Source organism: Rosa rugosa, chromosome 2 (assembly GCF_958449725.1).
Source record: "Rosa rugosa chromosome 2, drRosRugo1.1, whole genome shotgun sequence".
Lineage (NCBI taxonomy): Eukaryota > Viridiplantae > Streptophyta > Magnoliopsida > Rosales > Rosaceae > Rosa > Rosa rugosa.
The window spans coordinates 5,322,956-5,336,106 of record NC_084821.1 but is presented as its reverse complement, the minus strand read 5'-3'; the positions used below and the strand labels follow the sequence as shown (position 1 = coordinate 5,336,106).

General features: G+C 38.4%; 2 protein-coding genes across 7 annotated transcripts; one reads left to right on the top strand and one right to left on the bottom strand.

Moving 5' to 3' along the window:
- Positions 1 to 1,098: 1,098 nt before the first annotated feature.
- LOC133729026 (zinc finger A20 and AN1 domain-containing stress-associated protein 8) lies at positions 1,099 to 3,190 on the top strand. 2 transcript variants are annotated; one of them, XM_062156501.1, is made up of 4 exons: positions 1,099 to 1,181; positions 1,348 to 1,426; positions 2,113 to 2,146; positions 2,243 to 3,190. In XM_062156501.1, exon 4 carries the CDS (start codon positions 2,256 to 2,258, stop codon positions 2,835 to 2,837), a length of 582 nt encoding a protein of 193 aa, XP_062012485.1. In that variant the 5' UTR covers positions 1,099 to 1,181; positions 1,348 to 1,426; positions 2,113 to 2,146; positions 2,243 to 2,255; the 3' UTR covers positions 2,838 to 3,190. The 2 variants fall into 2 exon arrangements, with proteins under 2 accessions (XP_062012485.1, XP_062012486.1); XM_062156502.1 differs by lacking the exon at positions 2,113 to 2,146 and having other exon boundaries at positions 1,120 to 1,181.
- On the bottom strand, positions 2,894 to 11,576 carry LOC133729025 (AP2-like ethylene-responsive transcription factor PLT2). 5 transcript variants are annotated; one of them, XM_062156496.1, is made up of 10 exons: positions 11,440 to 11,576; positions 11,139 to 11,343; positions 10,538 to 10,922; positions 10,295 to 10,377; positions 10,138 to 10,146; positions 9,911 to 9,999; positions 9,731 to 9,804; positions 9,586 to 9,636; positions 9,418 to 9,494; positions 7,999 to 9,062 (listed from the first exon to the last, which is right to left on the bottom strand). In XM_062156496.1, the coding sequence occupies exons 2-10, from the start codon at positions 11,284 to 11,286 to the stop codon at positions 8,308 to 8,310; spliced, it is 1,671 nt and encodes a 556-aa protein (XP_062012480.1). In that variant the 5' UTR covers positions 11,287 to 11,343; positions 11,440 to 11,576; the 3' UTR covers positions 7,999 to 8,307. The 5 variants fall into 5 exon arrangements, with proteins under 5 accessions (XP_062012483.1, XP_062012482.1, XP_062012481.1 ...); XM_062156499.1 differs by lacking the exons at positions 7,999 to 9,062; positions 9,418 to 9,494; positions 9,586 to 9,636; ... (5 more) ...; positions 11,139 to 11,343; positions 11,440 to 11,576 and adding exons at positions 2,894 to 4,571; positions 5,311 to 5,374; positions 6,233 to 6,376; XM_062156498.1 differs by lacking the exons at positions 7,999 to 9,062; positions 9,418 to 9,494; positions 9,586 to 9,636; ... (5 more) ...; positions 11,139 to 11,343; positions 11,440 to 11,576 and adding exons at positions 2,894 to 4,577; positions 5,311 to 5,374; positions 6,233 to 6,375.
- Positions 11,577 to 13,151: the final 1,575 nt, after the last annotated feature.

Genomic DNA, 13,151 nt, shown 5'->3' with positions numbered 1-13,151 from the left:
ATTTGTTTTTAAGATTCTCTTTATATTACATTATGGGAGTTGAGTGCTGAGGAGAGCATGGAGGCTCGTTGGAGTTGGAATAGTGGTTGGAAATTTTAGAAGTGTTTAAATGTTTTCACAGGTTTGGGTAGTCCACTTTTAGGGTAAATTATACCAAATTTCCGGTAGGGTTTGCCTTAAGGTGGACCCAGCATGCCCACTTCGGATTTCAGGGTGAAATCCGGGGCGAGTTTTGTTAGTAGCACCGTCCAAATGACATGAGGTTAGTCGACAATACCCTTTAGTCATAAACTCATTTCATATAGGTTAGTCAGCTGTAGAATATGGGTATCCCAGCTAGTATCCGCTTGGTGAGAGCTATGAATGAAGTGCTAGACATTTGGTTTCATCACTTCGATTCTCGGTATTAAATAGATTGCTCTGAATATCATTGTTTCTCTTATATTGAACTTTGGTGATCGAGAGTTAAAGGTTGTGACCCTTAAGTATATTAGTTGGAGTTGGGTTATTATTATTGGGAGCAGGTAGGCTCAAACAGATTTAAGGATGAATTGTGTTACTAGAACTGTGGAGTTTGTTATGTAGGTTTAGGTAGTTCACATTTAGAAAAAGTTCTGCCAAATTTTCAGTTGGATTTCACCTAAAGTGGATCCAGCAAGGTCAGTTTAGATTTCAAAGTGAAATCCAGGGTGAGTCATGCCAATGCTTACTCAAGATATAGATTCGTTTTCATATCATGCCAAAAATGAAAAAGTTTTTTATCTTGCAGGATCCTACAAATTTTATCTTATAAACAACAGTCATAATTTCCAAGGTACCTTCACCTCTTTTCACTCTTCGTAGAAAATCTTCCAAGTGTTTAGATTCGTGCCGTTAAGTAGTTAGTTAACCAAAGACTAATCTCTAGATTAGCATTGTGATTAGCCCACCACCACACCAACCTTCACCAAAGCCCTCTCCCCAAAAACTTCGTAAAACCGTTATTAACACCTCAAAGAAGGGACAAAACAGGAAATTGGCGGTAAGACTAACAGCCAATCCCCAACCGCCACGTCAACCCCAATTGGGAAATGGTCCTTATTAAATTTCCAAGAGAGGAGCGTCGCGCAGATAGAAAAACAGAGAAGCACGTCTCTCCTCTTCTCTCTCCTCTCGACGATCTCAAAAAATCTGCTGCTAGGGTTAGGGTTTTTCAATTTTTTTCCCCCAATTTTTTTTTTTTTTTTTTTTTGATTTGTTCAAATTTCGCGTCTTTTGGTTTCGGATTTTGTTGGGTCTGTTCTTAATTGCTCGATTACTGAATATTTGGTTTCTGTTTTGGGCTGATTGGTTGCTTTTGGTGAACAGGGGGCCCTCTTGTCCGATGCGATTCTGAGCTCGGGGGATCGGTTTCGGAGGTTTCATTTCAAGAATCTTGATTTACAGGGTGAGGTTTATGTTCATCTGGTTTTACTTTTATAGCTGATTAAAGTTTGCGTTTTTGTTAATTGGAGCTGGTTGAGGGTTCTTGGGTGTGGAAATTCATAATTTTGGGGGTTTAATATGGATGAGCTGTTTGTCTTTTTTCGCTTTTCGTTAACGTTTGAAAGTCAATGTCAGTATACAGTAGTCTGTGAAATTGTATTAATCTCAATTTGGCTAGAAATTTCAGGTTCTGTATTCGAATTTGGGCACTGATAACAGATTTTACAATGAAGTTTTCCGAGTGTTCTTGTATTTGATTGTTGTTAGTTGGTAGGTGTTTATGTAGCTTAAGTATAACAGTCGACACCCTTTAGTTTGAAGGTCCTCTATAGCACCCTTAGTTTACAAATAGCATTGTTCTGTTTACATAGCATATTGGATGTGTACATGTCGGGATGGATTACTGTAATTATCCATATTTAAGTACTTGAACACCTTTGAATGTTATCATGACGACTTACAGATAGCAATTTTTTTTTTTTCTATAGCTTATTGGATTACTGTATTCTCTGCATATTTGAACACCTTTGAACATTGTTGGCGGTGGTCTATGTTATGATATTTTGTGTAAAGAAGAGCATGTGCATATGTCCTTATGCGTTACTGGAACTAACCATGGTTGAATATGTGAACCCCTTGGAATGTCAGCATATAAGAACTTAGCTACTTCTTTATCTGGGTGGTAAGTTGCTGGGCATAATTAGATATATGGCGCTACTTTTCTTTGGTTTTTGGAGGATTTATAAGAAATTTAACAACTATTACCTTTTATTTACAGGAGAGTTGAAAAAATGGACCACGAGGACACTGGATGTCAAGCTGCCCCTGAAGGTCCTATATTGTGTGTAAACAATTGTGGGTTCTTTGGAAGCGCAGCTACTATGAATATGTGTTCCAAGTGCCATAAGGACTTGATGATGAAACAGGAGCAGGCTAAGCTTGCTGCATCATCAATAGGAAGTATTGTCAACGGAACCTCAAGCAGCCACGGGAAGGAACCTGTTGCTGCTAATCCAGTGGACCCAAAAACTATCTCTATGAACTCGACCATTACATTTAGGTCAGAGTACGACTCTCCTTCCCCCTTTGCTTTTGGGTCATCGGAGACTGCTGTGGCAAAGCCTGGCCCAGAATCATTTACTTTTGGGTCTGGGCAAAATGGTGAGCCGAAGCCAGAGGGCCCAAAGCGCTGCACTACCTGCAACAAGCGGGTGGGTTTAACAGGATTCAATTGTCGCTGTGGTGACCTTTTCTGTGCAGTACATCGTTATTCAGACAAACATGACTGTCCCTATGATTATCGTACTGCTGGTCGCGATGCCATTGCTAAAGCCAATCCTGTTGTCAAAGCTGAGAAGCTTGATAAAATATAAAATTGATCTAGTGGAGAAGTTTCATTCTGAAATTGATGCTTGTTTTCATCCAGGAGATGGCTTCGCAGTCTGCTGCGATACCTTATCATGTGCTCTTATTATGTTATATCTATTGGGAGGCATGGCAGTTAGGACTTTGAAGAACTCTGTATTTGTTATGATTGGGAGAACTTAATATGTTGCTCCAGTGTTTCAAGTTGTAGTCTGTGTTGGTTTGGTGGTCATGGTTAATGGGTCATAATGTATGTCTGTGATGTTAATATGGCATTTCTTTCTTTCTTGTATTACTTTTCGGTTGCAATTCCGAGATGTGGACAACAATGGCTGGTATTGTATATTATCTGTTTTCATCATATTCTATATTCTTAGGAGCTCTCAGTACGATTGTAGTTCTATTTGGAGTTATTTAAACTTTGATTTCAACAAAAATAAAAGGTTCAGTCGGTTTGTTCTGGAACCATTGAAATTGAAGCATGGTTTATTTCATTACTATGATGCCAGACTGCCAGTGTCTGCCACGGGATATGATCTTTTGTGGTCTCTTTGAAAGAACAAGAATCAGAAATTGGTGTCTATGGATTGCTAAGCCTCGTAGACCCAAGTGGTCAATACCGATCCCCAGTGTTTTGAAACTTGATGCTTTGCCAGGGCATTTGATTCTCCCTCAAGTGGTGAGTTGCGAGATGATGAGGGAATGTTCTAGCTGGTTTTTGCGAAGCCTGCCTCATAAGTTTCTTCCTCTATGCATGCGGAGAATACTGGCTATCTGGGAGAGCTTGGAATGTAATTGCCCTTCTATTCTCAGAACGTACAAGAAGTCGACCATTGTTAGTGATTCTAAACATTACAATCGTTGTTCTCATAAGTTGAGCGAAAAACAAACCAGAATTCTAGTTAGTTTTTGCAGTTTTTCTTTTGTTTGTGTTTTGTCTGGCAGAGAAATGGCCAAAATTGCAAACCCAGTCAATCCAATTTAACCGACCAAAAGCAAAATAAAAAATAAAGGCAGTGGAAAGCTACATTTTGTTGTATCAAACTTCAACCAAGTGATTCAAGGTTAATAATCGTCCACGGTTCTACTACATAATGAACTTCATTTATTGTTTCTACTTTGAAACAACTCACAACTCCTACAATCTAGTACTACAAAAGTCCAGTCTGATCAGGCAGATATCCCCCTCGATTCTGCTTCAAGATACTTGCATATTCTCTCCATAACCTCCCTACCCTTGGCACTGTTCTGCACAAACTTCTCAGCACACTTCTGCTCAACCTTTTCTGCCATTGATGCCAATGCTGATAATGGCTTGATCCGAATACTAGTCTCTTGTCGGCAGATTGTCCACCCTTTAGGATTGTCTGGGTGAGGATCATATCTGATCTTCTCCTCCACCTCAATGAACTTTTCAAGACTGATATTGTGGGTGCTGAGTTGCATTGATCGTGCTTTTGCATCCACAACTGTTGATTCAACACAATGACAGACATCCTGTCGAATAATTCTGCGAATAAACCATGGTCCTGGGGCATTGACGGTGATAGCACGCGTGGTGTAAAGCTTTCCAGAACTAGGATCCAGCTTGTGGTTGAGAGTGTCGACTTCAAGGATATGAGACAATGTGCGTTTATTTTCAGGGTCAGCAAATTTTTTCCAAGATGCAGAAGTCACCCGCTCCCATGGGTGCTTGTATGTGTACTCCTGGGCATATGCTTTCACCATCACTTTGTTTGTTACTGTAGCTGACAAGAGAATTTTACATCAGTTCACAGAGAAAGATGAATTTCTTGGGCATAATAACACAGTTAAAAAGGTTCAGTCAGGAAAGAAACACGACAAACCCGAAGCATAAGGTAACCAATTCCTATACTTTTCAAACTTCTTGAAAGGAAAACAGAAAAGTATGTTAACATAACTAATAGCCACAAGTCAGCTTATCATATTGCGCACAAGACTGCAGTGAGTTTGACTGTTCACAAATCCAGAACAGCTTAGGAGGAGAACTAATACCCAACATCGCTACTCTAAACTCAACCAAAACAGAGAATCTATCATTTCATATGGATATCTAAATAACACGCCAAGCATCCATTATACACCACCGATTGAAAGTAGGTAGGAACTCTGTGACGATCATGTAGTGATCCAGTTTCCTTATATATTATCTGTGGGGTGGGGGTTGTTTTTTTCACTGTTCCACTTATTCACCAAATTGGTTCATAGTAAGTGTATGGAATACCCAATAAATAGTAGCTACCAACTAAAATAACTGCAACTAATAGGTAGTTCATGTTCAGTCATTAATACAATAATATGACTTCAGAAGACTTCTGTATATGTCCAAATGTCAAATGTTACACCATTTGGGATCTACAATACAGGAATCTTAAATTTTACATATACACCAAACAGGTCATAATCTGTGTACAAAGTGTAAATTAAAATGGCAAACAGCAACTAAAATAAGAACAGTACCAATTGGTAGTTCGCTCAATCATATTCGGTGACAGAAGAACAACAATCTGACTTCAGGAAACTTCTGTAGATATCAAAAAGATCATAGATAGGATTCAGATCACCAAAAAGTTCTATTTAGTGTTTCAGTGCTGGATACACTATTAAAATTAGTAATCCAGACAATAGTAGAAACCGTAAAACGAGAATAAGAGGAGCTTCGACATCTAGAGGGACACGAGATGATAAGAGGAGCTTTGATTTCCATAGGAGCTCCTGTCTTCTCGCTTAAGGTAATAGAGTGATGTTACATTATTAGCACAGATGCTGACCAATGCAGCCAACTATAAAAACGTAAGAACGGCAAGAAGATTTTCTGCATTGCTCTTCTCCTCTTGACCTTAAACTAGTTTTACAGCTACTAATTTAGATTTAGAGACAACTATTACAATACATAATTCTCCATATATTAAGCACATCTTCAGCTGTTAAATGGCGATTGATTTAACAGGTTTTTCGATATGTGAAACACTTCTTCACAGCAGAAACCATATCTAGCCATTTATCCTAACAAACTCTTAATCAACAGTGAAATATGCAAACTTCAAAACCCAAAATGGGTCCTAGAAAATCCTAATCTCAGATGAAACAACATTCAGCTCAATCACATTTGAAACCCTACAGGCTTCTTCTTTATCTAAACAACAATTCAGTCTCATAAGCTCACACTACTCCAAACCCAATCAATCTTTCAATTACAGATATACTTGCAAACCCAGAAACAAAGAAAAAAGCCCACCAATTCTAGAAAAAGTTACAATCTTGCATCCAAATCAATTCAATCAAAATCACAGAGATAAAAAAAAAAAAAAAAGCAAAGGTAAAGAGAACCCAGATGGAAAAAGGAGCTAAAAACATGGATTGAAAGGTATCAGAGCTTTACCTCAATAGAGAATTAATGAAAGCCTACAGATCTGGGGAGACGGAGAGAAAGAGGGCAGTGAGTTTATGGAGCAAATAGAGCGCTTTTCTTGTGCTTCAATGGTTTTTTGGACTGTACCAAAATTGACCGCTCTTATATATTTCTTGGGGAAGAGGTGATTGTATTGGGTACAATCCTAGTACTGTGACATCTGGCATCTGATAGGGATTTTTAAGTCATTAGACAAGTCAATAAGGCCTTCTTATCCAATGGAAGTATGGAACCTGTTCAGAGTGTTGCTTGAGGCCCAAATCTACTATAGCATTTGAAATCATCATAGATTTTTTTTAGTTTTATCACCACAAAGATCAAAATAAGTTTTTCTTTGAAGACAAAAAAACAACTAAATTGATGATATACTGGTCATGTGCCGAATAAATGGACGGATTGTTACCCGCATGGTCCTTATAGCGTACCCAAAACTGCATTCATACTTGAAATGGAGCGCAACATCAATTGTTGACAACAGAGAAACAACGTAAAGACCAGATCATGGAAGAGATGTCGTGCATGATGTACGTGAACTTGTGCCTCACATGCTCCATGGCTTATCTTTGGCTTGATTTATGCAAGCGGCTACCCACCACTTCAACAGCTGAAGTGTACATCAAGATGAGTGGAATGTCACTAATTTGAACTGAAAGCTGATCGAGTTCCCGCATCACAATATATCACTAAGTTTTTATCATTTCAAGGACCACCCTAAAAAAGACCTATCTCTCTTTCGAATCGAGAGATAACCTCACAAGTCTCAACACTTCATATCTATGAAGGGTTGCGAGGAACCTTCTTGTGAATGCATATCACAACATGTACGTTCTGCAGCAAGAGCGGCACAATTAGAGTAATGAAAATCGACAATTTCGTAGTCAAAATGATCGAGCAAGACACGAAACAAGGTGTACAAACATCTTTTCATCAGCTCATTCTCTTTAGAATAACCCCTGTAAGAGGTATACGATACAACTTGTTGGCATTAGAAGACGTTAATAGTATATAGCACTGCATAAAAATTGATATAATTTGTGAACTGTGACATGTTAGTTTCTAACCGTGGATGTTATATAAGATGGGTGGAGTGGGTTGAGTGAGATCGTGAGGGACACTTTTTTTTTTTTTTTAATGAATTTCTGGTTTAGAAGCTAAGAATTAATTTTGCAACCTGATTTTACACGATTATTTGACCGAATTAAGTTGTGTTATTTAATTTTCCAAAAAATAAATAAAAAAATTGTATTATTTAATTGAACTTTATTATACTTCATGGCACTGTGTGATTTTAAAGACCTCGTTTTCCTGAAAGATGAGTATGACTTAAAAGATGCATAAGAGTTTGCTTAGTTTTAGATCAAGAAATCTGTACTCCCAAATATGGGATTAACTAATTAAGTATTAAGTACTGATAATATTTAACTGAACCTTTCTTTCTTTAATGCATTGATATAAACAATACAAATATTGGTACAAATATAAACGATCGATACTGGCACTGTCAAAGTGTCAATTGAGGCATCTATGGGAGCGGTTTGGGTTGATCATGCTCGATCCCTCTTGTATCATCGATGTATTGCAGCACGACTGTGCTCAACTCAATTGAGTTCATCTATAAAAGTTCTTTCTTTGATTAAAAAAAATATATAAACGATACTGGCACTGTCAATTTGCTAGAAGAGTAATAATTAGTTCATACGGTAAAATAAGACGAATTACATTAGCCGCTGTGCAATTGGGTCTTCTGCACACAAAATTTGGGGTGCCACTTTCACCCACAACTGGATTTATGGTCAGTTTTTCACCGAAAATTAAGATCAACAAAAGAACAACAGAATATTAATTGTAGCAAAATTAAAGGGATTCTGGCTCCATAGAGTAGGCTTCTAAAGTGATTAGCTCATGTTACTTAGAAAGCATAAAAAGAAAAAAAGAAAAAATTGAAAAAAAGGGATAGTAAATTGCTCCTAAACCATACTTGATACTCCACGAGTCCCCCATCACCAAATTACTAAATCGCCCGAGCAATCTCTCTATGTCAGTCTTCAGTCATTCCACATTGTGAAAACACCGGGATTTGATCCCTGAACGGAGCCGCCGGACCAGCTGCCATACCCTCCAGACGGCATGTCGTAATCAACCTTAACAAGGGCAAGTTCTTCTGCCGATCCGACCCCATTTGTGGTCGTTGAATTCGAAGCCATCCCGAGTCCATTATGCCCTAAATACCCTCCAGCACTGTTATCCATGACAGTGGTAGATGCAGTGCCCATGTCCATCAGGCCTTGAAGCAAAGCAGGATGAGTACTCTGCAAGTAGGTGTTGTAATACTGATGAGGGCTTTGGCTTTGCTGGTGAATGTTATAAGAATTACTAGATTGCTGTTGCAACTGAAGCTGGGTTTGGATGTAGTTTTGGTAAGCAGAGGGGTCATGGTGGGTGTACTGAGATATGTCATGGTTTTGTAGAGAAAGTAGAGTCTGATCATATGCTGACTGTGGTTGCTGCTGCATCAAAGAGTATGCCTGTAAATTACGAGCAGCTGAGCTCGCTGATGAGCTGCTCCCGGCTGCATATTGGAAGGTGGAGCCCAGAGCTATCATTTCTTCACGTTTTCTAGATGTTTCCAAAGCTTGAGCCTCTTTCAGCCGCTTTGCAGCGCCGCCCCCGATGGGGAGAGTGTTGCTCTCAAGAATGCTCTTCACGTCGTATCGACTCATGTCAAAGTTGGTGACGGCGTTCAGGCCTCGGAACTTTATCGCTGCTATGTCATAAGCTTCAGCTGCCTCTTCCTCAGTACCTATTAAATATACATAATATATGAATGATGCTAAATGTACTACAGTACCATATCCAACTTATTATACTCCCATGAAGTAGTTTTTCCTCAAAACAAATATCTGAGACATTAATATTGCTAGAATGCTAGTCATCGAATTTGTTTACTAATTATGTGTCATAATAATCTCATTTTTCCTTTTGGATTAAAGTATGGTAATCTTTTTTCAAAAAAAAAGTATGGTAATCTTGTTTTTGCTGTACAGGCTGTCATTGACTAAATTTTATGTGATACATTAAGTGGATATATAGGATCATTGTGCATGCATTGCATTATATGGTGCATTTTAAGTAATCAATGTTTAATCACTACTTACTGAAAGTTCCCAGGTAAAGGTCTTTGTTTCCGGCAACTCTGCCTATCCTTGCCTGCCATCGGCCGTGCTGGTGATGCCTGGAGAACAAAGATTTTGATCTTTACACTGAGACAGAAATAAAAATGAAATAGACAGACAAGCAGACAAAACAAGCCTAATTTAGGACACCTTGTAACTCCACGATACATGGATGCTCCTCTTGAAAAGCCACTACTTTTCCTGGAAAATTGACACGTAGTAAAAAGAAGAGTTAAAAACATTGTTAACTGCCAATAACGTTTACTTGATGGGAACTATCCTATCTCTTACATACCTTCTAATGGAGGCCACAAATTCCTGTCTTGTACAGTTCTTCATCTCCTCCACCTCCTTCTCGTAATTACTAATCTGCAACAAGTACAAGACTAAATCAAAATCCATGATTTTCGATCTATTTGTTCTTTTTGTTCACATTTGCATTTGTTTATTGGTTTTGCAACATATATGAACCTACTGGAAAATTCGTAGTGGTGGAGGTTCCCCAGTACTTTAGTGCAGCCAAGTCATATGCCCTTGCAGCTTTCTCTTCCTTGTCATACCCACCTTTACAAAACAAAAGATTGAAAATACCAATAAGGGGAAGAAGAATTGCTTTAGAACCAAAAAAACATTCATAGGTACTAAACTATTTTTAGCATGAAAAAGAAAAATGTAACTGGCTAGCTAGAGATTGGTACTCACCCAAGTAGACTGCAAGAGTCCAGGTATGGAATGAAGATCATGGCATTCCAATGATGGTGAAAAAAAAATTAATAGTCAGTGACATTCCGATGGTATTAATTATAACGGGAAGAAAGTAGGTATAAACAAGAAATCCTAGCCAGTAGAAGAGGCGTACCTTGCCGGCCCTTCCTTGATTGGCCCTCCCTTCTACAACTATTATCCCATAGATGAGCTTCATATCTTCCGGTCCATCTATGCCTGCAATATTTGAAACAGCGCCAGAAACATAAGTAGAAGATCCGGATTCTCAATATATGAAAATTAAAGATTACACTTGCACACTAAATATGAAATTAACCAGTCAAAAGTTCAAAGCAAAGTGAAACTAGCTAGCTAGTACGTGTAAACACTAGCTCACCTTGTTACACCACGATAAATAGAGGTCCTTTGTCCAAATGTGTCCAGAGCCCTTCTTGGGGGAGCTTCAACAGTAGTAGTACTAGTATTATCGGCACTGGTTTCACATGTCGAAGAACCTTTGCCACTGCCCATGGAAAGAGTCAAAGATTGCAGGCTATTGGAGTTTTCCTGGAAATCGTAGTTGCTGGATGTACCAACTACAGCGTTTTGCACTGGGACTATAGCATTATTGATGTTCGGAAAAATGTAATCGGTGACGGACTCATTAGCATTAATCTCATTGTAGGCCACAAGATCTGACTGGTTGTCAGATTTGCCCACACCGAGAAAATCAGCTACCTTCGGAACGTCGCTGCTCCCTTGGGTATTAATCATATTCCACTCTGTAAATTAACAAAGTGAATGCGAATCATGAGTCACCGACCAAGATAGAGACCAAAAAATTATTGCATACAACTGTTGTATGTATATAATTACTCTTTCAGTAACCTGGTGACCAATTTAATGAAAGAGATAGAGTTGTTTACAGCAGTTGTAAATACAAGATCAGATAAAAGAAAAGAGATGAAAATCAAAAAAGAAAATGAATAAGTACTTACCGTGGTTTTGGAAAGGATTATCCATACTGTCACTGACTAACCCTAGCGAGAATTGATGAGAGTGAGATGGGTGAAGTTGTGATGGTAAAGAAGAATTAGCAGGAGAAAGAGGAAATGAGAGCCAGTTGTTTGAATTCATGGAGCCCATTTTCTTTGATTTTTATCTCTTGAATGCTATACTCTTCTCCAAAGAATCAAAAGCCTCCTGCTCATATATAGAAACTAGAAATTAGTGCTCATGGACAAAACAAAAGCACATCTCACAAGGGAAGAGGAGTAACAGTTATATATATGTTCTTACCCAGGTGAGTAGCTATCTAGGGTTTGAAGCAGTGAGAGCCAACTCTATCTCTATTCTCTCTAGAATTTCATTTCTGCTGATAAGAGAATGTTGAGTTTGGGAACATGTATGAGAGAAAAAGAGGGGAAGAAGAAGAGGAGGAGAGGCAGCTGGAAAGAGAAAATCTAGAGAAAGATAGAGGGTACTTGTATATAAATCTGAGTAGTAATAGGGTTTAGTATAAAAGCAGTAGCTAGCTTAGCTAGTAGTAAGTCTTTAGTCCAACCCTATATACATGTGTGTCAAACATAGGCAGCAAACAAATAAATTAATGAGCTAGCTGTCGTTCGTCACCCCTTTTGCAGAGGTCATTTAACATTTTAGGATGGTCCGACTCTGACCCTCCACCACATTCCAACACTTCTGAAGCAAGTAATACCACAACAAATATATAAAAACAAAGAAAATTATAAGGACACGAGTGTCATACTAAACTACAAGATGAGTTGCTCTCAGTCTTTGCATAGATTGAGACAAACCCACAATTCCAACTGGGAAAAGTCCAAGCTACCCAACCCTCGCTCTCTAAGACTCTTTTCTCTCTCTACCCACTAGGGTTTATTGGAACTCTCTCTACCTCGTTAAGTGCAGCAAATGACTCCCGAAAGCCCAGCATTCCCACACTCTGCAAATCATCTCCCACTCTCAAAATCGACACTTCACGTAAAGTTAAACTATGCCAACCGACCTCTCTCTCTCTCTCTCTCTCTCTCTCTCTCTCTCTCATATATATATCTATATATCTACAAGTAGCTAGGAACTGAGATTTGATCAGATATTGATGAAGAGCAGACGATCAAACCCATTAAATCAGAGAAGATCTCTCTCTCCCTCCCAAAAAATGGTTACTCACAAATCACTAGCTATCACCAAAAAGAAAAAACCCCCGATAAAATTGTGGATCCCCGAGTCTCTGCATGTGTTAAAGATGTGAGTGTACGGACATGCAATATTCAAGTGAAAAAATCCGACATATTAAATATTAAAAGGACTGGAGATTGGGCAAGAAAGAGTGAGGATTACTCGTCTGTTCAAAATACATATATTTAACACTAGATTATAACACTGCCAGTGCCAGATTAATTGAAGATAAAATAATTGGTAAATTCAATAGGGAAATTAAGAAAGATTGAAGGATTTAGTTTAGGGTTTCCCCAAAGAATTCTGTTGACCACCAGATTGGTTTGCGTACCCGTCAAAAGGTGGAAACAGATTACATTATTTAATTAGATAAAATAATGTTTGATCTGCTCATGTCTGGCCTGTGTTCAGAGTTAGAAGCTTGTATTGTGCCATCCAGTTAGGCTCCCAGGCTAAAAAAATGTTCAAGATATTTCTGATTTGAATATAATTAACCACAAAATTATCAATTCCACTATGATCTTTTGTAGAGTAACACTACGTACACTGCACTGCACATTAGTTCTGTCTGTCAATCACACCTGACCAAAACATTCTAGTAAGTGATAGATACATATCTGAGAGCTAGCATATCTATTGTGAGTTATGATTCCTTACCAAAACTAAAAAGACAGACAAAACGGTACTACTAGGTTTTGTTGTGAGATACCGAGATTCTAGCTTGAGAGTAAATGCCAAGTCCGATAAATGAATAAATCATCCACGCAGTGGTGTTTTTCATAGAATGTTTATCAACAACTAATATTTGAGCA

Bases quoted from the DNA above. Each gene is read 5' to 3' on its own strand.
- LOC133729025 (XM_062156496.1), bottom strand. From the start codon at position 11,286: ATGGGCTCCATGAATTCAAACAACTGGCTCTCATTTCCTCTTTCTCCT. The intron at 10,923-11,138 runs GTAAGTACTTAT...GTTAATTTACAG, and splicing joins TAATCCTTTCCAAAACCACG to AGTGGAATATGATTAATACC. The intron at 9,063-9,417 runs GTAAGTAGTGAT...TATATTTAATAG, and splicing joins CCTTTACCTGGGAACTTTCA to GTACTGAGGAAGAGGCAGCT.
- LOC133729026 (XM_062156501.1), top strand. From the start codon at position 2,256: ATGGACCACGAGGACACTGGATGTCAAGCTGCCCCTGAAGGTCCTATA.